This window comes from Cuculus canorus, chromosome 17, assembly GCF_017976375.1.
Source record: "Cuculus canorus isolate bCucCan1 chromosome 17, bCucCan1.pri, whole genome shotgun sequence".
Taxonomy (NCBI): Eukaryota; Metazoa; Chordata; class Aves; order Cuculiformes; family Cuculidae; genus Cuculus; species Cuculus canorus.
The window spans coordinates 2,706,543-2,732,569 of NC_071417.1; the positions used below are offsets into that span (position 1 = coordinate 2,706,543).

The 26,027-nt window shown below is 47.7% G+C and overlaps 1 protein-coding gene across 4 annotated transcripts in view; it reads right to left on the bottom strand.

The window, feature by feature from the left end:
- Window positions 1-3,666: 3,666 nt before the first annotated feature.
- ULK1 (unc-51 like autophagy activating kinase 1) overlaps window positions 3,667-26,027 on the bottom strand; it is an 80,969-nt gene continuing 58,608 nt past the window's right edge. For 3 of the 4 annotated variants that reach the window (XM_054082210.1, XM_054082208.1, XM_054082207.1), the window contains 13 exons: window positions 25,054-25,179; window positions 21,334-21,485; window positions 20,455-20,538; window positions 19,639-19,901; window positions 18,817-19,001; window positions 17,863-17,978; window positions 17,133-17,276; window positions 14,362-14,549; window positions 11,489-11,667; window positions 11,236-11,354; window positions 8,992-9,149; window positions 8,637-8,772; window positions 3,667-6,792 (listed from right to left, as the gene is read on the bottom strand). In XM_054082210.1, the coding sequence (XP_053938185.1) occupies window positions 6,737-6,792; window positions 8,637-8,772; window positions 8,992-9,149; window positions 11,236-11,354; window positions 11,489-11,667; window positions 14,362-14,549; window positions 17,133-17,276; window positions 17,863-17,978; window positions 18,817-19,001; window positions 19,639-19,901; window positions 20,455-20,538; window positions 21,334-21,485; window positions 25,054-25,179 (1,906 nt within the window). In that variant the 3' untranslated portion in view covers window positions 3,667-6,736. The remainder of the gene's footprint in view (window positions 6,793-8,636; window positions 8,773-8,991; window positions 9,150-11,235; window positions 11,355-11,488; window positions 11,668-14,361; window positions 14,550-17,132; window positions 17,277-17,862; window positions 17,979-18,816; window positions 19,002-19,638; window positions 19,902-20,454; window positions 20,539-21,333; window positions 21,486-25,053; window positions 25,180-26,027) is intronic. The other variant, XM_054082209.1, reaches the window with a different exon arrangement.

The window sequence follows — 26,027 nt, forward strand, 5'->3', positions numbered from 1 at the left end:
AGCGGTTTGAGGGGCGGGGCGCTGCGGAGGGGCGGGGCGCTGCGGAGGGGCGGGGCTATGGGCGTTCTCTGTCACTTCAAGCAGGGCGGCGGAGCCGTTTTTTGCCTCGTTTCCTTAGGAAATGAAGGTTATGCCATCACGCCGCCTGTCTGTCCACTGCCATCGCTCCCTCCTCCCCGCCGTCATCTCTGAATTTGCATCATTTCAACTAAATTTGAGAGAGGGGAGACGTCCTCAGCCGCTCTGGGGAAACAGGAGGGGAGCAGGAGATATCCCGTGAGGAAAAAGCCCAGGCCTTTACCCATGCCAAGAACGGCAAAGGGGCTTCCAAAGGGGCAGCACAAGCCCTGCTCTCAGCCCGCCACGGCACGTGTTGCCTCTTCCCGTTTAATTTATCTTTTTGTCGTTAAACAGGTCGCTGCCAAAGGCAAGAAGAGATTAAAGTGACCTTCCAGAGCTGCTGCTGTCGGTCAGTTCTGTGGGAGCTGCACCGGGAAGGCAGCGCTTCGGGTCAGCAGGACCCTGGCACACACGTATTAGCGATCCCTCTGCCGTGTGAGCAAACACCGGGCACAGGGGCGGCTGAGGAGAAGCCAAAGCCACCATCCCACGAGCCCCATGTGCCGTAGCTGTGCAGCGTTGGTGCCTCGGACACTGCAGGCTTGAGAATAGCTTTTTAGGGAGATGATTTTTCTTATGCCAGGGCTCTGGATCTGCCCCACACTGTGGATACAGCCAGGCGTGTTCAGCAACGCAAGAGGTGCCCGAGTCCAGCACCCAGGGACCTCTAATAGAGCATCTGGGCTCATGAAAGATAATGGTGAACATTTGGGAATGTGGTTACTCTCTGGCCACAGAGAAGAAAGAAACCTGTGTTTGACATTATTTGCTTAAGCTCATTCTTAGAAATACATGATTTAACGTGTTTCCTTAAAGCCTCCAAATCCCCTGCCAGGTTGCAGCTCCCAGGAGGGCGGTGGTTCTGACTCTATTGTCCCTAAAATTGCCGGTTTTAGAACAGAAATGTTTGTATCCCTGCACTACGTGCCATTCCTCATCAAGGGAATGGCACACATCATCGGCATTATGTTTATGGTCGTAAATGTAAATAAATCCAACTGCTAGGATTTGTCTGGAGAACAGGAGCTCCTTCTCAGTTAGAGCTATGGCAGCATGTTGCCTTCCTGCCCTACAGCCCTTCTCACTCAGCAAATTGCTCTCACTCTGAGCAGGACCATCAGCCAGCACACAGGAGCTGCTATGGCCAGGCACAACTTGTCACTGTGGGAGAAAATCATAGAATAATTTGGGTTGGAAGGGACCTTAAAGCCCATCCAGTTCCACCCCCTGCCATGGGCAGGGACACCTCCCACTGGCTCAGGCTGCCCAAGGCCCATCCAACCTGGCCTGGAACCCCTCCAGGGATGGGGCAGCCACAGCTTCCCTGGGCAACCTGGGCCAGGGCCTCACCACTCTCATGGGGAAGAATTTCCTCCTTACGTCCAGTCTAACTCTGCCTCTCTCCAGTTTATACCCATTGCCCCTCGTCCTGTCCCCACAAGCTTTATGAACAGCCCCTCTCCAGCTTTCTTGTAGCCCCTTCAGGTACCGGAAGGTCACTATAAGGTCTCCTGGGAACCTCTTCTCCAGGCTGAACAACCCCAGCTCTCACAGCCTGTCCTCGTATAGGAGGTGCCGCAGCCCTCCGGTGATCATGTCAAGTGAACTCTGCAGAGCTAACATATGCTGTGAAGGAGTTAACTCCCCCCCTGGAATGAAGCTCTAAAAGAGCCCGTAACTGGAAGCAGAATACTTTTTATTGCCATGGTTCCCCACCCTCTCACCCATTCCTACTTCCTTGATGTCACTAAGTCACCTCTGATTGTTCAGAGCTGAATGAGCAGGGGTTTGCTGACGTACTTACCAGCAACTAAATATAAAATGTGGGAACAAATCCAAATGCCCTGGAAGGATTGCTTGGGTTTGTTTCCTCCTGGAATCGACGGCAGTGAAACGTCACAGTCAGCATCACAAAAGTTGGGCAGTTTCCACTGGTGCTTTTTTAAACTGTTCAGGCCCCACAGTTCAGCCCCTGTAGAAGAGTGTTTATTGCTGTCATTTAAGCCTTCCCAGCTCACACTTTCCCCTTTGTCCTGCGGCCTATGAGAGTCCCACGGCTTCAGCAGAGCAGTGCAGACACATTGTGGTCCTTCTGTCACGTGGCTACAGGTTTTCCACCTGAACCTTTCACCTGCTTCACAAGTAGCTTCAAAAGAAACCCCCTCCCTTAGCCTCAGCATCAGAAACGTTCTTTACCACCATCCCGTGCTGCAGGGGACAAATGCACAAAAGTTTTCCACAAAAAGGGGAATTCACATGTTAAAACACCAAAGAAACCCTCCCCATCCCCCCCCCCCAAAATCAGAGATCCGCGTGTGCTGTGCGGATCGCAGAATTTAAGCAACACCAGCATTTATATTTGTTTAGGTCTGACCAGCTTCCCCAGGGCTGCCGTAGGGTCTTGTCCAGGGCTGCACCACCAAGATGTTTTCACTCCACACCAACAAAGCGTGAGGCAGCTCCGCCGGGAAAAGAACTCACCTCTCCCTGCGCATGAATCAGTGTAAACGCTGAGTGAGCAGGACACGGCGTTCCCAGGAAGGACCGTTCTCACACAATATCCAGTTCCCTGGGGTGGGAAAGGCAGGGGCAGGAAACAGGAATTATAAATAGGGCTGAGCAAGAAAAATAACCAATTCCATGCTAAACAAAGGTTCTGAAATGGGGTCTTTCCTTACAAAAGCCCAATACAGTCCAGTAAGGGCATGGGGGGATGCGGAGTCAGAACAGGGCTGGTGGGCAGGACTCTCCCCACGGGCACTCGCAGCCAAGAACACGCACAGACCAGTGAGCAGAGTTTTGGCAAATAGCTGGTGGAATTATGGAATTAAGCTCCTGAAGGTTTACCTGTCTCTCAGGAGAGCAGAAGGACTGAACCAACAAATTTTGGACCTCTTCTCGCATCTGGGGTGTGGAGCTTGGCTTTTCATCACAGCCTATTCTGATTCAGACCAAGCAGGAACTACAGCTGCTGCCTCGCGCCCAGCGCCAGGACCAAGGCTCACAGCATCCTCATCGTACTTTTTGCCATGTTCAGTGATTTTTTGCAGGCAAGAGGAAGCAAAGCCACGTGCCATTCTGTTCAAATGACAAATGGCAATCAGCACAAAGATGCACAGAGTCCTCACCCTTCTATGCAACCACTCCTGCTCCAGCCTCCTTTGCAGGAATAAATAGCTCCACAGACTGATCTTGCAATACAGAAATATAGGTGACATTTAAGTGGGTGGGAAGGGGTCTGCTGTCAGCTCGTGACAGAGCTCCTGATGGCAGCAGGAGGAGAGCAAAGCCAAGTAACACGGACCAGCGAGTGCAGCTCCCACCCAGCTTGTCCAAATCAAAAAGCTTTGTCTGTTGATTTAGGCAATGTAGCTTGCTTTGTCACAAGGCTCACCCTCTGCAAAAAGAGGGTCACAGCACTTTTTCACCTAAAAGGCTGGCAGAACCCCCCATTAAATACCCTACTCAGACACTGACTGGAATGACAAAGTACTGAAAAGAGGCCACTAACAATTTCAAATCAATTTTATTTTCTTAAATTGGTGTTGTACAATTTAAAGCCAAAAAAAAAAAAAGGTCACACAAAACACAAATAAAAAATGTTGACAAAGTATCAAGCATTACCTTATAAAGAACATTATCATCATCATCATCATCATCCACTCTCACAAACCTGAAGGTACGTGTGTATTAGACTGAGGTTTCTTGAAATCTATTACAGACGCTAGACACAAACGCTGCAACAGTCACAAAGCCATGACAACAGCAGGTGGACCACACCAGCAACTTCAACGACGGCCGGGGAGGTGGGTTTTGGGGTATTTTCTCTTTTTTTTTTTCTTTTTCTTTTTGCATACCTTATTGTCTGCAAAGCAATAAATAGTCTCCACCCAAAAAAAAAAAAAAAAAAATTGGTTTCACACTACATGCAGTGAGATAAAAAAGAAAGTCACCAAAGTGATGGCAAAATAAATCACGTGTCTGATTTGGTTTGCTTTTTTCTTTTTTTTCTTTTTTTTTTTTTTTCCTCCCCCATTTCTGGGTCTTTTTTTTGTGTTGTTATTTTTTATTTCAAGCACAGTGGCTAAGCTTCAAGTATTGAGAGAAAACATCTGCATACACGTTTGTGTTTGTGTATATCTATACACACACCCCTTGTATGTATATACACAGACACACACATAAATACGGGATGTAGGTCTGTAAACCACCATTTTTTGGAGCAATATATACTTGTATACATTGAATGTGGACAATGGTGATACATTCAAGTAATTAAGTACAGGGGGAAGGTAAGTGCTGAGCTTGCCACACACGGGGACCGTGAAGCCTGCGGCAGAGCCGAGGATCCGGGCTGTGCTTCCCTGGGGCCGGAGGCTGCGAGGGCACACGTGGGGTGCATCGCATGCGTCTGTATTGCAGAATCGGTCCTGGCTCGGTGCTTCGGCGTCGCCCCGACACGCCGCTCCCGCCAGCAGTGCAGCCCTTGGCAGAACTGGTAAAATCCCTTTGGAAGCAGTCGTCCGGGTCTCCTTGGCATTTCTGGCCACAGGCTGGTGGCTACATTAGTTGGTTTTGTCTTTCCTTTTTTGCCCAGGCAGAAGCACGAACACCACAGCAGCAGCGGGCTGGGAGCACACGGTGTCACAGATGCCCAACACAGAAGCATTTGTGAAAGCTACACTTAAATGTCCCCGGTCAGGGCAATCTGAAATATTCCTCTATTTCTTTATCGGCATTTCTGCAACACCCGTGTTGTCAAAGATGATGCCGGCTGCAAAGCCAACTCAGTTGCTCCTGAAACTGTACAGTATCACTCTGAACATGCCAATATTGAGAGAAATCAAAAAGCAATGAGGACTTAACCATCGTGTGCAAAACATTTTTACATCCCCAAAACAAAGCCTGAGGTTTCAAGTTGCTTTCAAAGATACTTTTCTGCCCAGCGCTAACAAAATACTGCCACGACTGATAAATTAAGACACACACGTGCACGCAGACAGACGGAAAGGCAGCCAGCTATCCTCTCACGCTCATGCTCACAGCACCCAAAGCCTCAACCAGAAATCGAGCCACTCACACCGCAATCTTGTTTGGCTACAGAGTCTCCTTAAAAGAAATGCTGAACATAAAACTGAACACTAGAAGATTTCTTTATAAAAAAACAATGAAGCAGCAAATAAAACTTCTTAAAAAACGCATTTCCAATTCTAAGCGTGTCAGATCTTAACGCCTGTTCTTGAGCTCTTAAAAAGCACGGAGCTTTATATTGACTGTCCTTAAAAGAACATTTAAATAAAAACAAAACAAAACAAATCTTGGTACTGCCAGACTGCAGGTCAGCTTTGCCTGGTGTGGAGGAGGAGCAGCACAGACTCCGCAGTGCTTCCTGCCTCACACGTACAAGATACAGTACAGTTAAATACGTACAGTTACACACAAACCATATACATATATATATCAATATATATTCACCTTTATGAATACATATTAATATACGCACACACGTAGTGCAATAAAACAACCAGGAAGCAAGGAAAGGAATAAAAAGAACAGCATTCCTAACAGTCATGATGTTCCTGGATTGTTGTGTGATGCAAAGTCAACTTCCCAAAGTTCCCGTAGTGTGTAAAGTGCTCCTTTGATTCACAAAGCTAGTGTTTTCAGTTTGGGGGGGTGAGGGCTCCAGGAAAGGGGTTACTGAGCCAACAGCTGAAAGCAGGACGGTGCTCGTGCTGCCTCCTGGTAGATATGTACAGACAGGCTAAGCGGAACAGCCGGGAGTCTTCCACGTTGCTCCTGCTGAGCCTGCGGACCAGGGGAGGAGCGGATTCATTTTGGCTTCTTACAAACACAGGAGCGTTCCACTTCGCGCTGCCCTCCCGTCTCCTGCGCAGTCTCTCTCCCCGTGTCGTTGGCCCGGGCAGGCCGAGAGGCAGTCCATACGGCAGCCAGGGGAGATGCACGCTTCCCAGCGGCAGCACCTCCTCAGCCTCGCTCGGCAAGTCCGCAGGAGGTGGGAGCAACGCGCAGGCCAGAGGGAGCCGACTCCCTCCTCTCTGCCATTCAGTAAGCACTCCAAGGTGTAAACACGTATGAGAAAGGACAAAGGAGAGAAAGGAGGGAAGCCTTGGGTTGCCAGGAAGCTTGAAGATGCCTGGTTCTCAGCTGGGTAGGGAAAAGTACACAAACTGGCCTTGATTTCTGAATGACAGCCTCCAACTTCAACTGAAGCCAGCAGTTTCAGCACATCCATTGCCTGCAATGGACACGGCACTGGAATACCTTGTTCTTAAGCAAGAGGGATAGGCAGCAGTCTTATCCTTCAAAGTGCCGGGAAGAAGCAGACTTCCACCCTTCATCCCCCTTTGCCACATCGGTTACGTCTTCATCCAGGCCTTTGCGCAGGGAAGCATCTGTGCTTGCTGCACTCACAAGCCTCCACAGAGGAATCCAAGTCTGTGGAACAACTTCCCAAAAAGTCAAAAGTACAAAACATCGAGCAGTTCATCCTCCAGGTCTCCAACTGCCAAAATCGTTTCCCAGCACAGCAGCAGGCTGTTGGAAACAAAGCGATCAGCTGGGGCGAGGTGCGTGAAGAACACCACCACTGAAATCAGGCGCAGAACCCCGACAGCAGCGCTGACAGCCTGCGCTCGATGCACAGTTTACCTGTGAGAGGAAAAAAAAAAAACAACGAAACAAATCAAGTTCTCATTTTCCTGGCAATAAAATGACTACAAAACATGCTGGATGTTGAAGAAAAAAAAGGCAGAACTTCAGCACATCTAAGCGGCCTTTCCAGAATCATTATCCTATGCTGATTTAGGCTGGGTGAGGCCCTGACCACAAACACCGTACTAGGAAGGGACAGGCTGAAGGGTTGGATAACTGGACATCCAACAATGAAAGCCAGGAGGCAGCGATTCTGACAGAAGTATCAAGATGTTACAAAGAAGAACCACCATCTGGTGGGAACAATTTATTGGCTTTTAGTTACTGGAGTGGTTTTTGCCAGGAGGGAAAGCCACTCAGGGTCTCAAGGGTCGTTTGTCACGGCTTATAGCTGAGAGGCTGAGCATGGCAAGGGCTAGATTCTCACTGCCCGAGCCCCAGACTCTCTCGAAAGCTAAACATCTGGTGGAATTCATTCGTCTCATGGGAAGAGGAATGTACTGCTGTATTTCTAGTTTCATCATTTTCCTTTTTCAGAAATAAGTAATCATATACCTGAGATCTGAAATGAAATGCGTGCCCACTACAGCTTACCAGAGAACAGCTCAATCAGGAAGCTGGGACATAGGTTCAAACAGGGAATACTAGGATAGCAACTGGGAAAAGAAATCTATTAGATGCATTAACTGTATCACTGGACAAAGAAGGTGATTTAGGTTGGATAAGAAATGGTACAATAGAAACTACTTAGTATTCCCTGTTCACTGAGCCCTGCTCTACTGCACATCACCTGCGGATCTCATTTTGTTCTCCCTCAGCGAGCCTCATATCAACTGCGAAAGTTGGTGATAATTAACTGACTGATTGCCTCCAAGCCAGAAATCTCTCCTCACATTACCTGTCTGAGAGCTCTGCCTGCGGAGGGCTGCGGCAGCCTGGCAGCGCTCCAGCCACCAGCCGAGGGAGGGCAGTTGGTAGCCAGCAGAGGGAAGAGGCAGTTGGCCAGCTGTGGCTGCTCCCTTCGGCCCCACCGACGGCCTGGGGACTCCTGCGGACGGGCTGGGTAAGTGGGGGCGAGCAGAGCCCAGGCCAAGTCAAGCAGCTCGATGGCTGTGCCTCATCCCAGACAGAGACAGCAGAGCTGATTAAACCCCAGCTGTAAGGGCAGGGAAAGCGCAATCGGGACAAGTGAGGTCAGCCCTTTCCACTCCACCTGTGTTAGCTGTGGAGACTGCACCAGCAGAGAATAACAGCCCTCACAACAGAGGCAGAGCATGGGAGGGGTGACAGCTCAGAGCAGCAGGCACAGGGGTCCATCAGCCAAAGGACAGCAAGTAGGTAAGATCTCAGCTTTCACTCTTACACTTGCTGATGAGAAAAATAACGGTATGCTGCCTTCTCAGACCCACCTGGGGCTGGGGAGCCACACAGGCAGCGGTCCTGTTCCAGAAAATGTGTTGAAAGGAGCCCTCGCTCTGCTTCACATTCCCAAGTGCTCTGTGCAGTCAGACGGACAGTTCTGGTTGCAAACCTAACCCAGGCCTCTGCTGTGGCCAAACCATTTCCTTCACACATCAAAAGCTCCAACAAAGCCCTGCCAACTGCTCTGCACAGGACGCTCTCAAAATGTAGCTCAGAACAAGGACCTGCATTTCTAATAGTTTTCCTCCTGGGGAAGTAGGAGGCCAGGCTGCTAAGAGCTCTAGCATGCCAAGAGATCTCTGCTCTCTCCACCAAGATGTAGCCAAAATAAAAAGATGCTGGGTACTGAAATTTCTGGTCCATGCAGTTAGAAAAACATGACATGGTTTAGCGAGGAAAAAAAGTCACCAAACACTCACATTTATTGATGTTTTCTACGTCACCCTGTTCAGTGATGATATTCAGGAGCCCCTCCATTAGCAGCAGAGCCTTGTGGTACCTCTGTGCGCAGTCCTCTCTGTGGTGGAACATCTCATCCAAGGCTGCAGACTGCACCTGCACGCAACAACCCCATGACAAGAGGTTATTCCCAGACCAGACCCAGCTTTTCCAACAAGGCCTCTCAGCTGCAGGAACACCTCCCTTGCCCAGGCTCCAGAGGATGCACATGCAGCACCGCGACTGAAAACATCTGCTAAAGCCACCAGCCAGAACTGTTAACGCCCGACACCAGCTCCGTGCTAACCCTGCTCCCAGGCACCGTATGGTCATTACCATTTGCACAGCGTAGCTGAAGATGAGCTTCTCTGCGGTGATGCTGTTGATCCGATCCATGAGTTTCTGTTTGTCCAAGAAGAATCTCTGGAGTCTCATGTTGAGGCAGTGGCAGGATGATACACTGGACTTATAAAGCTCATTCAGCTTCTTCACAACTAAAGTAAAGGAAAGAAGTGTTTCAGGTGCTACTTCCATTTCTCCCTGTACCTCCTTGTCTCCACACACAGGACCCCAAATGAGTAACTTCAAGACAACTTGTTAAAGCCTCAAGGAGGACTTGCTGGAAAGCACCTGCAGGGTCCTTTTCCTTTCCTCTTTCACCTTCACCAGTTATAATCCTGCAGGTGGCAATGCCTACACACATCCCTAGTTCACCTGAGGCCAGGTCTATTTTTGTTTCTGTCAGCTGCCACAAGGCAGAGAGCAGTTTGCACCACACACAATGTCTCACGCGCCACCAGAAGCAACAGACGTGCCAGATACAAAGCTTTTGCTACTTGATGGGCGATGACGTGCCGTGAAGAAGTACGTGACTTGCACACAGTAGCTGTTGGAGCTCAGTGTGGATGAACAGCACTGATTAAGCAAGGGACTCTCTCTCTTTCTCTCAGGACTCTGCTGTCCCACAAGGAACAGACACCAATACCTGGAAAGGCCACCTCCCTTCCTGAACCACAGCCGCTAGGATGGGAAGGTTATGTGACAGAGGATCAGGAATCAAGTATGGTTCTGAGAGATTAAATAATAATCCAAACCAGTAAGCGATGTCACAGGCTTCTGTCTCCCTATCTGCATGGCATGATCTACACAAAGTACTGAGTAGCAGCTCCCACCGGCATCTGATGAGTATCAACTGCTACGTGCACATCTGAAAATCCCCACACTGTGTGATTTGCTTCCGGGAGAGGCAATTTAACCCACACCATGAGCCAGTCTCTCTCAGCTACAATGAAGAGGGGCAACTAAATCTAGCCTTCCTGGCCAGAGATAAGAGAGCCGAGAGCCAGAGAAGAGACCGCCCCCGGGAAGAAGGGCTGCTGTAGCTTTCCACCAAAGAAAAGGACCAAGGCACAAAAAACATAACCCTGTTTCACCATCAGGAGGGTGAAATGAAAAACTCCGTGAAAAGAGATTCAAAAGAGACTATTTGAAAACCAAAACAACACACAAATGCAGCAATATCCTCCTCCACAGAATTCAATCAAAGCTCTTGAGATGTGCCCAGATTACAAGGAAAAAGAAGATGGCTGTGGGTAGGGACCCTGCCTAGCACACCCTCCAGGGCAGTGTCTTGTCATGCTTCCCCGCTTTTTCCATATACATAGGACACTAGTACTTTAAAATCCTTGTGTCCTCACTGTGTCCTGAAAAACCTCAAGAGAGTGGTACTGTGTGGGGAGAGAAACAAGGAAAAAGACACCCTTGCCCAGTTCCCACACACCAAAGGACAAATTACACTACAAATCTAGAAGCAATCTGCCATGAAAAGGAATAATTTATTAGGGTTATGACAACTTCCCTGCTAGCCTGAACATGTGAAGATGTGAAGCCAAACCCATGCATCGTGCTCCATACAGCCTGCTACCACACGTGTGCTCATTGTATTTAACTTCTAGTTTTTCACACGTCTTCGCAAGGCAGCAGGAGTACTTTCAAAGACGAAGCTCTTGAGGAAGGCAGCCGATGGATCAAGTACTTAAAGTGTTCCAAAAAGCTCCCTCAGTACTATTACAATGGTAGGTTTAAAATTGTTTTTTCTAATCACTGAATCACATCCAGCTCACACCAGTCAGATGCAAAAGTTAAGGTAACACCAGCAAAGAAGTGACTCTGGCATTACCAGTATTTTACTTCCTCTGGTTTTGTCTCACTTGAAAAATTATCACTGCCAAAGCAGTTCCCCCTTTGCCAAGTAAGCACCTCCTAGGACGTGCACTGTGTAATTAAGTTGGACTGACGTCAAGTACAAATAAGCACCTGAGACAGAGATGTAGAAGGAATCAGATAAGACACATTCATCTCTCACTAATTACCACTGAAGATTCTCAGCAAAAGTCAATGTGGTCAGGAATATTCCCTTCACTATGAATACAAAAGACCCGGCTGTGCAACGGGACAGTAAGAAATAAACCCACAGGCATGCTGGTGGGGGTTCACGCTCGCTTCAACCCTCTCCACATCCTTTGTGATACTTTTAATACTTCCATTCCAGATGAATCCTTCATGCCACGTGCTTCTTACCTTGCTTGACAGTGGAGGAGAGGCACAGCTTGCCAGCTTTGATCTGCTCTATGGCCATCTGCAGCCCCGACGACAGCAGCTCTGCTACCTTCAGGTACAGCACGAGCTGCTCTGCGTAGCTGCAAAGAAAGCACACGGCAATGCAAACGGATCAAGGGGACAGCGGCAAATGCCCCAAAGGGCTTCTGGTATGTGGGCTGGGAGGGAGCGACAGAAGCCCTGGGAGCTGGGCAGCTCTTTCCCTGGTCCTTACCTCCACTCCCGGCTGAGAAGGCTGATCTGGTCGGCCACCACGCTCTCCTGGAGCTGGTACTCAGATGTCACTGAACTGCTCATCTCGCTGGAGCTGCCTTTAAGGGCAGCAATTTCCATCACGTAGTGGACAAAGGCCAGCGTGAAGCGGAGGCTGCGCAGGATGTCAGTGTGCTCTTGCTGTTGAAAGGAAGCCAAGGAAGGGAGTTACAGAGAGAAAGCTGCCGTGCCAGGGGGGGCTGCTCTCCTAGAGCTGTGCCAGCAACTCTTCCCAGCTCACAGAAGTAAAACCTGGGCCCCAAACACCCCTACACCTCTACTTTGAGCAGGGACAGCTAAACGCACCCCAAGCTTGCACACCACACCAGTTCCTCCTCCACTCCAATATCTTCCTCCAGTAACAGCGGCGAGCAATAAGCCCCAGGCCAGAAATTTCCAGGCGCCTGGCTCCCTGGAGAAGCTGGAGAGACTTGCTCCAAAACTACACGCCCCTTTCCCAAGGAGCATCCCAGCTCTTTCAGCAGCCAGCCAGGAACGGGGAGAGACTGTCTGCACCACCAGCCCAGACTGTCCTCACCACAGCACTGCGGGTGTGGATTTCACGAGAGCGACACAGAAAACTGCAAAATATGTCTGACCCTACAGCCTAGCCCCCACTTTCTCCTTGCTCTCTCCCCCACCCAGTTCAGTGCAGTGACCCCTGGGTGAGGCCCTCTGAGAGAACCTTTTATCTGCAACTCCTGTCCAGCTAACGAGGAAAGAGAGCCCCTCACACTAAGTGCTGTGTTCATTTCAAAGTAGTTTTTCCTCTTCTAATACAGATCAACGCGAATTATCCCATTTCTGGTAAGCTGCATTGCTTAAGTCCCTGCAAGCATTTTTGGGAAGTTATTATTTGCAGAAAAAAACGAATGCTTGTGAGTCTAAAAAATTAATTGCTGCCTGGATCAGATGCAACTCCATTGTTTGTACTCTCTCTGCAGAGAAGTGGCTAACTGCTTGATGTTCAAATATTCAGGGGCTCAGTTCTCTCAAAGAGGGCTGATGAGGATGTTTCCTACATAAATTTAGGAAAAAAAAAACCATGCTCAAGTTGTGCAAGCTCTTGTTTTTCAGTCGCTGGCTCAGGCAGCTTTGACTATCTGAAATATGAATCTTTCCTCCCACTGTATTGCTACCTGGACAGTCCGGTATGATAAGGAAGCGTTACTTCTATCTTCCTTTATTTTCTTTAAAAGCAGAGGAGGAACTTGGAGATTAAATAATTGACAAGACATACAGGAAGTTTGTGGCAGAGCAGGAAGTTTGTGGCAGAGCAGGAAACTGCTGAGATCTTGCAGGTCTCAGCCTGTTATCTCTAACCAGCACACAGTCCTTCCTCTCTGCTTATACAGTTGGCTTCTATTAATTATGCTGGCACTCATGGCCTCGTGCGGCATCACAGGAGTCTTTCCTTCCATACCCATCTCTGTATCATGTCTTTAAATTGGTGCAAAACAAGCTAAAACCTGGCCTTCAAGTTTGCCTTGTCTGCACAGAGAGAAACTTTTTTCAAAGGATGGAAGAACCACCTCTCTGAACGCAACAGCTCTGCTCAAGATAAGCACGGGTGCTTAAATAGCAAGTTTTCAACACCTTGAAATAGCTGCAGAAATCAGAAAATCTGCCAGGTTTGCATTCTAGTCAACTCCACAGAGCACAAAGGGCTCTCAAAATATGCTGTAAAGGTTTGGTGCCAGGAAGGTTTTGTGACACGCTGTGCTCAGCAGAAACAATGACAGAACCCAAACGACTCATTACGGATCTGAGAAGTTGAATTGAGTGGTATTGACAAGACCAAGCTGAATCTTCCTTAGGACACCGCTCCAAAGTAGTGGCAGCTACCAGTGCCCCATGCTTCTAGGATCTCACAGAGATAAGGATGCTCAGTTAATCTCACAACTATGGCGATCAAATTGATGCTCCAAGTCCTAGCCCTGTGGCTCTTCAGGTAAATAAGCAAACAAATGCAATGCAATGCATAAGTGACCAAAAAATTGATCTCAATAAAAACTGAAGTAGGAGAGAAAACCCACACCCTTATAACAATGTACGCAAATCTCTGTGGGTATCTAGGGTTTTTTACCAACACCATCAAATTCAGATACAAAGAGCCTTCCTCAGTCCCAGACAGTCAAAGGAGGTATCACAAACAGAGCTGAAATTGTGACTGAGTCTGCCTCCCACCTCTACTGCAAATGGGCAGCTTGACCTACTTTTCCAATACATCTCGGCTACAAAGCATTTGCTCTGCTTCAGCCTGCAGAGAAGGGGAGCTTGGCAGCCTTTCAGCCTGACAATCTGGTTCAGCAGTTCTGGTGCAGAACGTGCTGTCCCCCGCCCCATCGCTAACAGAAGCGTCAGGTTTACTTCTTCCAGCTCTTGTAGGCAGAGGCTGTACCGCTGCCTGGCTCCCCACGTGCGTGCAGCAGGGAGCCGCTCGCTACGCTAAGCCACTCACACTCTCAAGTCAGCTATTACTCATATCAAGTCTTTTTAAAGGGAAAAGTCCCAAAGTGCCCACCTTTTCTTCAGAAACTGTTAATATAAAATGTATCGGATAACTGCTGTTTCCAGCCTGTAACTTCAACTTTGGAAATGATGAATTTTAACGCCAGTCATGGGCTGTTTCACTGAATATCAGCTTGGTAGCAGCAGGCTCAAAAGTTCCTGTGCTAAATACGCCCTGAACTTTCTGAGCACTGCGCTGGCCTAGCTCTTTTGAAGCCAGTTTATTACTCCATCTTTGGAAGCAACCCCCTTGCTTCTGACCACTGACCATCCTTTATTTTTACCCCTCCCGTCCTTTGCCCTAAGTCCTTGGGATGCACCCACCTCCATGAGCGTCTCTTCGGGCAGCTCTGGTGCCTCAAAAGTAACAGAACCTTCCAAGTTGGCGGTGATCGGATCAGCAAAAGTGTACCGGAGACTTGAGGGGCCTTCTGCAGCATCACCACCAGTTCCCACCGCCAAGTGCCTGCCGGTGAACGAGCCTCCAGAACTGAGAGAGCTGGAGGACCCCACTGAGAAGAAAAACAGGCAGAGGAATTACTGAGGATATTAAGAGCAGGCCAGGTATTGCTCAGCCAGCAGAGGGCACAATCCTGCAGGAGCCAGGACCCTGGCTCTGATAGGAACCAGCAATAGGTACTTTGGAGGAAGATGCAGGGACTCTGGATGCAGACAGAATAACCACGCCCCAAGGTAAGCTCCTTAGCAACTCAGGGAGACCAGCATACAAGCTCAGGCGGATTTAATGCACCTTCCACAATATCTGTCACTTATGGAGACAATTCAGAAGCACTGCTCTTTTCTTTTTTTTTGTCTCTCTAATTCTTTTGTCTTTCTAAATCTTGCCATGATATCTTGGGCTGATCTTTATCACACACCACCTTAGCCAACTTCCCCATCGCGGACCAGTGTGGTTTGAGCCCTGGTTCCCTACCTTTTACACTACCCCCGAATGAGCACCTCTGATAAGTGAAGTTTTTATCATGGTTTTAAAATATCAACCACTTACATGCAAACTGGGAAAGCTTTCCACTACGTACCCCGCGTTTCCGCTTCCCCCTCTTTACAAACAAGAAGCTAGGCAGAGAGTAAGTGACTTCAACTGCATCAAGACCCTAACCTCAGGCTTCAAGAGACCAGGTAAATATGGTGCCCATCAGACAATTCCCTCACCATCATCTTTTTCCTGAATATATCCTAAGAGTACATTGCATATAAAAGACGAACATTTCAAAAGGAATTTCTGTCTCAGAGTATTCATAATACATTCACCACTTCCAGAGGGCTTCATACACTCTGGCACACTGCCACAGAGCGATATATTCTGTTTGATGGGGGATGTCAATACCAGGTACAATACTCTGCTAATTCTACCAAGGCTATATTCTCCACTGGCACTGATCCTTTGGAGGGAGGTGTTTCTCTTCTACTGATGAATTTAATTTTCTGCCCTACCCTGCCTTCAAAAGGTTCAGTAACATAATGCACAACTGATCTGCAGAGAGGCACAGCCTCCTCTCTTCCCAAAGCTCCGTCCCTGTTGGCAGCTACACTTCAAAGCTAAGTGGATCATCAAAGACTGGCAGAGTATTTCCAGATCTTTCAGAGAGAGGAAAGGACCAACAATATCAACCTCCTGGACACCCTGTAATTCCAACAGGCTGTTTGCAGAAATTGTTATGATGACTCATGAAAAGGCTCTGCCTTTATATTTGTCAAGTGGTCTTACTCATGGCTTGTCCAAGCACTTTGAGGTGCAGAGTTTCAGCTTGCAAAGCTCCCCTTTTCACTATTCACTTTGTGCATATATAACACAAGGACTTACTGCACAGACTTAATAAACAAAGCTTGTCAAACAGCACTGCTTTGATGGCCTTGATCCAACACTGTGTATGTGTTGTAGGTCCACTATCGAACAGCCTTCTCTCTTCTGCATTCCATCTGAGATCTTGACTGTTAGACAGTCCCTTAAGCATCCAAGTACTGACCCGCTAAAAACTAGTGCTTGGATCTGCCTCCAAAATGCTATTATGCCCACAAAAGCAATACAGGAAGTCTGAATTGTCAATTCATAACATTTCTGAAGTAGCTAGAGGCTGCAGCCAGGAGAGTAACCCCATCCAGCTACAGACCCGTCAGATGCTTTGTAAGAGTCTCTGCTCTTACAGAGCTTACCCTCTAAATAGATGAGACAAAGAAAGGATTATGATCCCAACTTTCCAGACAACCAAGGATGTGAATGGTTTTAGTTACAATGGAAATCCAAGCCATACCCAGGAACGGAGCCCATGTGTCCCCCCCATCCCAGTCAAGCAGCTCATTCATGGTTACATCCAAACCTTCCCTGCAGTAATTAAAAACAACAGAATTGACTACATTCAGATGAGGAACAGTCAAGACAAGAACTCAAGCAAGCCAAAAATGCAAACAGAAGTGTCCAAATATTTTCTTAAACCGACCATAGACTCCAGCTCCCAGACACACTCCCAAAAGGGCTAATTACCACAGCCTCAGCTGCTGGCTGATGAGGCCAGAGTATCGGTGTCTTATAAGAAGTCTACATCAAGCAGGAGTGCATTTCCCCCACTACCTACTTAAGCAGCTCAGAGCATATGTAACACCACTAATGATTTTGCATACAGAGCCATCCTGGCCCCTTCCTAAGGGTACTCATGAAATTGTTGGGCATGGATGGTCACGCTCGTCTTTTAGAGCTCATCCAAAACCCACAGGGAAACCCATCAGAACACAACACAATCTTTACATTTGTTTACCTATGAGCAAGAGTGCATCTATGAACAGCTGCAGCGTTATTCCTGAAGCAGAGAGAAATAAAGTAAAAGAACAGTTTGCCTCTCTCTTCCAGTACTGGAAAAGCACTATACGGCATTACTCCTTGTGCCAGCGCAAACAGTTCTTGACTGGGGTTGGCAGGAGCCAGCACAAGAACCTCAAAGGCATTTAGACCAAGCTGAGCTCTACGGCCTGTGCTCTGAGCAGCCCTCTGCTACCATCAGTGTTCAGCAGCAAGGAATCCAACACATCGCTCTGCCCTCAGGCATTCCCACCGGAACAGGCAGGTATCAGCCCTTTACCTGAAAACATCCTGGTCCTCGTGGTCTGTGGGGGGGTTGTTCCACTGGGAGGGGATCCGACAGTAAAAATCACTGGGGATGGGCTGGCAGAGCCCCCAGCCCGGGCACCAGAGTGCAGAGTCCCTCCGTAAGCACCTGAGGGAGCTGGGGAGACAGTTGAAAGGTGCAGACTGGCATTACAGGAAAGTTACTCAGAGCACAGTGTGCCTCACCGAGCAGTTTTAGGTTCCTCCAGACTCTCAGAAGACAGTGGTTACCAGCACAGGCCAGCGCTCCTTTTGGAGGCGTCTCCCAAGAAAACGACTGGGCCAGGCTGGCATGGGCTACGGTACGCGAGCCTGGGCAGCGGTACGCATTGCTGCAGCTGTTCTCCCCTCCTTGATTCCCAGTCTGCAAGCCCAGGAAGACCCACCCTTGCAGAACCATTCGTATTCGAACTACCTGGCAGAAAAGCCCACTTCCACATTATCACATTGAGAAGGAGCCAAAAGAGGAAGCCCTGCCTACAAAAATCACACCGCTAGCCAGCAATTACACAGCACACACAGCTCACAGACCTTTGAGCGCTCCACAAAAGAAAGCAAACACTGTTACACTCCTCACACACGGCAGTCATTTCCTTTGCCAAAAGCCATCAGAAAAGCAGCCTCCCATTTGCAGGAGGCATGCAGACAAACTGTTCGCCCCAACCCAGGACAACCAGTCAGATCTGCCTGGCCTCCCCACCTACCTGCTATCTCCATTGGCTTCTCATTGTTCAGGCTGTCGTTGCTGCCAGCTTCCGAGATCTGTGCCCCAAAGGCTGCCTTCAGAAGCAGGTCAGTGAGCCTGCCCGTGCTCAGAGATCTAAAAAGAGGACGTACAACATGATGCAGAGGGTCAATAGGTGCAAAAGCTTCACCTGACTTCCACTCCAGTTTGCGCTGTTCCTGGTCCACAATTGCTGAACACGACATAGCAAACAGCCTAGAGCTGAAATAACCACTCTCCCTCTTTCAACAGAGCAGCTGATGCACCTCCTGCTACTTACAGAAAGCATACAGCTACCATGACTAACTGCAGTAATGCAAATACTGACTACAGCCTTATTACAAGACGTTTTTTCTTTGATGGAAGACACGGAAATTAATATTAGAGGACTCCTCCAGATCACTGGAGAAAGTTGCAGTCTGCAGAGAGGCACATGCGAAAAACTTAACACTAACATATGAGTGACTTTGTAGCCTGCAAGACTCTTGATTCAGCAAATGGCTTTCAAATACACCTCTGGTCTGAAGAGCTGCACCGGCTGTTTGATGGACACAGAACACCCACCGCATCCTCTCATCCACAACAGGCACAGGCTCCCCAAAGAGCAAGGCATGAATCTGCATAATTGCAGGGAGTCTGATCTAATAATCAAATCTTGCATCCTCACTTGATGAAACCCTGGACACTAAATACACTGTGAAGCTGCGGACAATCTTCCATTTTATAAAATCTAGGACACGGTCTGTCCCTGTAGAAGAAGACTTTAAAATCTATTGGATCTGCTTGCAACCCATGTGTTGCACTGCAGCAGGTAGCTACAGAATATTTACAGATGCTACATTACAACTTTCATGCTAGCTGCGCTTTGAAATTCACCCCACCCATCTTGTATTAGGGATCAAAGAACCACTGCATAAAGCAGACTGTAGCTCACCTGCCCTTCACCTCTTCCACAGGCCTCAATCCCAAGCCAGTTTGCTGGCAGTGGAAATGACCCATCTCCTTCAGATCTGGTAAGGTCCTGTTCCGTGTTGGAGTCATCATGACCCCCTGATGGGCCAAGAGGGTGAGGAGATTCTGAGAACTTGGCGTTTTGGGAAACTCATAAGGGGACACAGCCTAAGAAGAACAGAAAAAAAACCCAGATATGTCTTTAAAACGAAGGAAGAAGATTCCCTTTGCCCCTTCATTTGTTTATCAAAATTAAACTGCGTGCTTAACAACCTGCCTGAAACAGAGAGTTAGAATCCCACCCCACGCAGTTACTCGTGCCAAATCCCAGAAAGACTAAAATGAAAGGACAACAAACTGCTGAACATTTGTAGCAGCCTAACATAAAGAAAATGCTGTCACAGTGCCAGCTTCGCATGAGACATCACCTGCTTAACCGTCTGCCGTCTCCGCTGGGGATTCCTACTGGACACAAACGTGCGTCATGAGCCGAGTCGCTGTGTGCAAAGCAGTGCACGCTCCGCAGTTCGCTAATGCACTTCTGCCTAAGCTGGGCAGCTGCTTTTCACTGCCTCTTTAAAACCCTGGGTTCCACTCAGATGCAGAACAGTGCTGCCAAGTAAGATCGCTCCACTAAGAACTAGGACACTACCCTATTTCACCCAGATCACTAAACACCCCCTGAAGAAACACAAACAGGCAGCGATAAATCCAGGTCACAGTTATCTGATCACGCAGTGGTTCACCCCCAAATAACGCAAAAGATCAAGCCAAGAGCAACACAAAAGCAGACTCCTTGACATACCTTGGTAGGGGAGCCCAGTATAGTTGGCAAAGGGCTTCTCTGCATGAACTCAGACAGCTTCGGTGAGGATCTGAGCTGCCGGCAGTGCTGCAAGCCATGAATCTGTAGAGGCTGGCTGACTGGGCTATGTCCGAAATGAGCCACAAGAGGATCAGAGTGCTGCTTGGTTATCTTCTGCCGGCAGGAATGCAAATCTGACAGGTTGGGAGCACTGTGGAGCCGGGAGCCCATCCCTCGAGGGGAGTGTTCAGGTGCTGAGGAACCTGGAAGGCCAAAACACAGCAACAAACCACATCATTTTCTGGTTCAAGCACAAAAAGCCAGCCTGTTCCCAGGATCCACTGCTAAAATATCTACAGACCAAAACCTTCCGTGGGTGGCTAAGGATGACACTCTGATCAGCGCCACTATCTGCTGCAGGAGGAAGAGACAGGCACAACAGGGACAAAGAAGCGTAGCCTCTTTCCTTCATCGCAGTCCTTACAGATAAAGGGACCCTGACTGTCAGAGTTCAGCAGCAAGGAAGTTACACACGAAGTTGGCCGTTTGGCAGAGGGGGAGTTGGGGGCTTTGAGATGCTTTTCCTTCACTCAATCCATTGACTTGGAAGCCATAAAAATGAGTTTCTGTGACACAGGGTTTGTCAGCACTGGAAGATGCTGACTGACGGGACGTGTATGGATCAGCACAGAGAAATCCTGGCTGGCCAAGCATAAAGAGCTGCTGTTGAAGGAACACACCCAACCTTGAATGCCTTGACACTATGGTTGTGGGCTTATCCATAGGAATAACGAAGGAAGGTAAGGACCAACGTACCGGCCACAGGAATCCGGCTTCTCACTTCTGCTCCAAGAGAAGAGGGGATAATAGTCTGGCTGGGCTGCTCTGGGATTGTTCCAACTTTGAGGGAACACAATAAAAAAACTTTATTCAGTATTAGGTTTCTACAGGCAACAATACTAAGCACCGCCTGTTTGACAGAAAGACGGCAGTTATCTCTTCTCTCTCTCAGTCCTAGCTGCGCAGTGAGAAGATCAACAACTCTTGCAAAAGCGGGAAAAAAAACCCTCTCTGTCTGGTATTAGTTCAGCCAGTTTTAGCCTGACTTTGCAGTGATATTAATTCTGAAGAACAGAATATGAATATTCTGCATTTCCCCAGCAGCAGAGACAAATAAATACAGGGTTGGAGACACTAGGTTATAGAACAGCTACATCAGAGTCCATTCCTTTATAGAGAACAGCAAATTGTAATGCTTCCACACTGGATTTTTCTTATTCCTTTCTGCTTGAATTGCTTGTTACCACCCGGATCAGGCTAACAGATATTCAGACAGCTACTTTTCAGTTTGAACAGTCAAGTTCAAGCCCTTCCAAAGCTGGTCAGAATTTTGCTTTGACAACTATTGGCTCACATTTTTTTTTGCACTTACAGAAGCCCTGTTCAGAGGGCAGCAAAATGTTTGATGCAGCCATCAAAACAAAGCTTGCCTCTCCTGGGGCTAATAGGTATTTTCCTCTCCATTTGACTGAAGCCAAAACACTTGTCAAATAACCTATTGAGAAGAGCCACAGGAGAACAGAACAATCTGAATTCCCTATTCCTTGGCAGCTACAGCTGGTCATAACCTCCCTCCTCAGAGGAAAAAAGGCACATGATTTTATTAGGGCAGAAACACACCAGTTGACATCTTACCTTGTGGTGATGGCATAAACGGCTTGGCACCACCGAAGGAGAGCTTTCTAGAGCCAGGCACAGATCCATGCTCTCCAGGATAAGGAGGGGAAGCACCAGTTTTGGGAAAACCAAGAGGGCTTGTACTGCTAGACCTCCGGACCGTACCAGACCTTATAGGAAACAACGGCAGCACACGTGTTACTCCAGTGGCCAGTAAAGTAAGGAGAACAGTATCATCACTCACACACCCCCAGCTCCTGCCACAGAAGAAGAGCTTCAAAGCTGTTATTCTGGATCAAAATCCAGAGTACAAGGACTATGTATGAGTATTACATCAATACAGATTAAGATGACAAACCTTGTTCTCAAGAGTTTAAATCAAGACAAAAGTTTGCGAAACAAATGAAAAGAATGAATGAGATTAGCTCAGCTGTAAGCAGGAAAGCCTGTCATTTTTCAGAAGTCACTTTTGGACACTTTCAGGTATCTAAATCAGTCCAGAACAAGGCAGAGTTTCATATGCCACATCCAAAGTGTTTATTTTAGGCAGCGTCTTCCAAATCTTATTGAAGTGTCCCTCCCATGGTGAGCCACTCACTCTTTTGTCAAAGCAGTCATTTAGGTAGAAAGCTCCCTGAGCACGGGTCGTGTGATACGGAGTTAAACTGTGCCAAAGGCACTGCTCTGCAATGGAGCTCTGACTCAAATCAGAAACTACAGAGCAAAACAGAGCAGTGTGTGGCTGTCAGATCTGAAAGAGCTCAGTACTACCCAGAGGAATTTCCTTCTGGGCTAGACAGTCAGAATTGCGTGGGCTTCAAACTCCTTTAACTCCTTGTGAAGCCTCACCTTAGAGAGTTAAAATCAATTTGTACAGCCCACACATGCAGGAACCTTAAGTATTATCCAGCTGCCAAAATGAAACAGAAGAGCAAACTAGACTAGCAGGAAAGCATGTACACATCGCTCTGGAGAGAGAAGGGATTATTGTATATTAATCTATTATTTATCAGTATTTTAATGTTTTCACCACTCATTAAGAACACACAATCTAAACTCTGTTTACTTAAATGCCCTCCTGCCTCTGCAGGCTCCTTCGCCAAGATTCTCATTACACTCCTCTATATGAGAAAAGTCTTTTCATCCAACCCTTCCTTCTATTCTCAATTTGGAAATATCTTTTCCCTTGTTAAAAGAACATCAGTCTCAGTCTGTAGGTGGTCTTCTGGACAGGAATCAACGAACACACTGAAAAAGCCTCTACGCTCAAGCTGCGGAAAAATACTATCGCCAAGGCATCCTGCCTTGTCTCCCTGTGGCACTGCATTAAGCTGTCCAGACATATCTGATCGGAGAGAACAAAGGCATATGGGTTTCAGCGGCGCAAGCAGGGCTATGTTACCCAGGAACAGCAGTTATCCTGATGAAGTGTCAGCACACCTACTCAACAATATTACTAGGTTTAGGCTTTACTTTATGCCACGTTTCAGGAAAAAAATATATTAAATAAGTAAATATAAAAAACCCTAATTCAGTAGCTGAGATACAAGAGCTTTATCAACCCTCACCCCCATTTCCCATGCGTTACTATGTGTTTCAGCCAAATGGATCCACGCTATAGTAATATGCTTGGAAAAAAGGAATTTTAACCCAGAAATCACCTATCTTTAGGTTGCTCCTGATTCAGAGGACTAATGCTCATCAAGTGCCTGGCCCCGAAGCAAAATGAACAGACAATAAGGACACCTGGCAAGGTGAAAGATCCCTGGACATTCAGTGACAGAAAGAAAGTATTTCTACCCCATGTTTTTAACTCTCCAGAATATGAGCCATCCACAAGGCTGAACGTTAGCTATTGGGAACTTGCAGAAAAGAAAAACCACCCCAGCTGACTGCAGCTGCTGAAAGACGTGGAATGTCACACGCCACCCTACAAGACTTGGGATAAGCAAGTAAGCAGAGGAGCAGGACAGGTGATGTGGCCAAAAGCACGCACTCATAATTACCACCTCCACAAGCAACATATCTGCCCGCAAACAGGCCACGTTAAACCAGCCAGTCACATGACAGTGGTTGATTTTTCAGAAACAAAAGTATACGTCAAGGTTTGTAGTCAAATGACTCGGCTAACATGACGAGGCAATTGGCTTGTATGGCCTGTTTGATACACCTGATGGAAAACTGGAATCACATACTAAATGCCTGATGAAGACTTCTCCTTCCATTCCTGAAGGGTGTCTACTGAATTTGCTGATTAGAGGAAGTGATGATGAGAGATAAATACAGCTTCCTGGGGCAGAAAAAAACATGACGCCAGAGATTTTGAGAAGATGCTGAATGCAAAGCATGAATCATCTGATTGTGTCCATTCCTCGAGTTCCTCTGCAGGGATGATGCTAATCACACACTGTTATACAGCGCTGACTAAAAGGAGCAAAACATGACAATTTGATCCCTGACTGGTAGCTGCAGGCTGTGAACCTGAACTCAGCAGCTTGTCACCAGGTCCAGGGGAGGCACTGTGTGTCTGGGTGCACCTTCTCCAGAGCTCTCACTTCATAGGTCACCTGGATGACCAGAACTCTTTCATGAGTTCCAACACTAACAGTGTCCACAAGCTTTGCTGTAAAAAATACAAGGCATGTAAAAAACAGGAAGGAGCTTACCACAGAATGTGTCACACACTCCGAGAAGTGATGATAAAAGAGCATTAAAGCAACACTGGCACAAAACAATCTCTCTGCTGATCCCTGATTAATATCACCATATCGTGTCTCTACTTCTGAGTTCACTTTTAATAAGCCTTATCCTGAATCAGGCTGGCTGAAGCCAAACTCAGGCTGACATAGGTATTACTCTACTTCTGAAATTTAAACTTTAACTAATCCAGATACCAAAGCAACTCATCCAAAAAAAGACATGACATCTGAGAGATACTCCTGTTTGAACACCCCCTGCTGTATAAACTCTTTAAGATCCTGTATGAGTCTCCTTCCAACCAGTCCATGACCTGGGCTGCTGCTGTCAACCCAGATTCCGAACCTGTAAGAACCAGAAATTACACAAGAAGAGAGAGAAGCCCGATGCGTCTTGGATGGAGAAGGCACTACGGCCGAACACAGAAAGTCGGCTGCACAGTTGAAGTCTCACATCCAGGTCTTCCTGACAGCCTTCAGTAAACATGCTCTGCCTCACAGGCATGAATTGCTCATCCCTTAATCAGTCCTTGCTGCATAACCACATTAATATGCAACTTGTGTAAGACACATTATCTATGGTGTGACTAGCTACAGGAACCCATTAAGGTAAAGTCAAGTAAGTTTTGCAGCCCCATTGTTTTAGTTGTTTATCTCAACTTTTACCTTTCATAAAGGCATCTGCCAGATCCATGGTTCTCTCTGCTTGGACACTCAACCCATAGCTGGCACGGGAAAAGCTGTCAGACTCAAAGGGGCTCAGCCGGCACTGAAAACTGATGGGAGCTGTCTCGTACACGCACACAGACCAAATTTACAGCGCATGGGAAACAAGTCTCAATACCACTACAAAAATACCCCAAAACTATATTATAACACACACCACATTGGCTCCTTACAGCAAGGGACAGAGCCCACCAGCCAGGGAAATCTTTATAAGTACGGAGAACAAACTGTAAAGCAGTTTGTTATACAACCTGTGAGCTGAAACACAGAAGCTCCTGCACGGCCGTCACCCCCTCCTCTCAGCCGCAGCACTTACCGTGGAGAGCTGTACTGATTGGGAGACTGCAGGTTCTGCTCAATTCGCCGGTAGTTATGAATTTGCGTAGGGACCGGAATGGGCACAGAGTGTCCGTACTTGCTGCTAGAAAACTGACCTGGACGGCTGTTGAAAGAACACACAAAAAGAAAAATCACTCATGAGGGGTGGGCCTTCAACCAGGTAACCGGAGGTTTTATCTTCATAAAGCAATCGCAGACGGGGAGAGTCCTCTTGGCTGCTCCCAGGCTGTGGGTTGAGATTTGGAGGCAGTTCAAAGTCCTATCAAAGGCAAGTGGCACCACACATCTCCTGAAAACAGGCACCTTTCTTCCAGCATGATTCCCACCCACAGCCTGAAGTTAAACCACACAGCCAAGCGCACCACTCCCTGCAGAAGAACTGGAGTCCTGCTGTTTCAGACCACAACTGGCCCAGTTTCCAGCAGCTCAGCTCCACAGCCAAAGGCACATCACTGAACAGGGGCTAAACATACGTGGCTCACGAAGGACATCAGCAAAGATTTTGCTGCCAAGAGCTACTTGCAATTCATGCAGAGGCACTGCTGCAGCAATGACGTCTCCACGGCAGTCCCAGCATGCCACGAAGAGAATATAAACGTGGTATATAACAAGAGTATTTGCACGTTAACTACAGAGTGGAGAAATAAACTCAGGAGAGAACAAATCTGGGGGACAGGAACTGGTATCTATAAACCCATCAAGGTCAGCTAGAATATCATACACACATAATGGGGCAAGCTCATTCTCCAAACTTCAGACTTGTGTCTAGTTCCATCTAAGGAGGTTAATCAGCTCACATCTGCTATCTGTCCCCCCAGGCGACAGCTTCCCCTCTTACTCTTAGCCTGTACACCATGCTAGAGACAAACCATGCTATACAAAACCCATGCAAACACCACATTTAACTAAGTAGCTGCCTTAAGTCTTTTCCCAAAGGCTCCAGAATTCTAG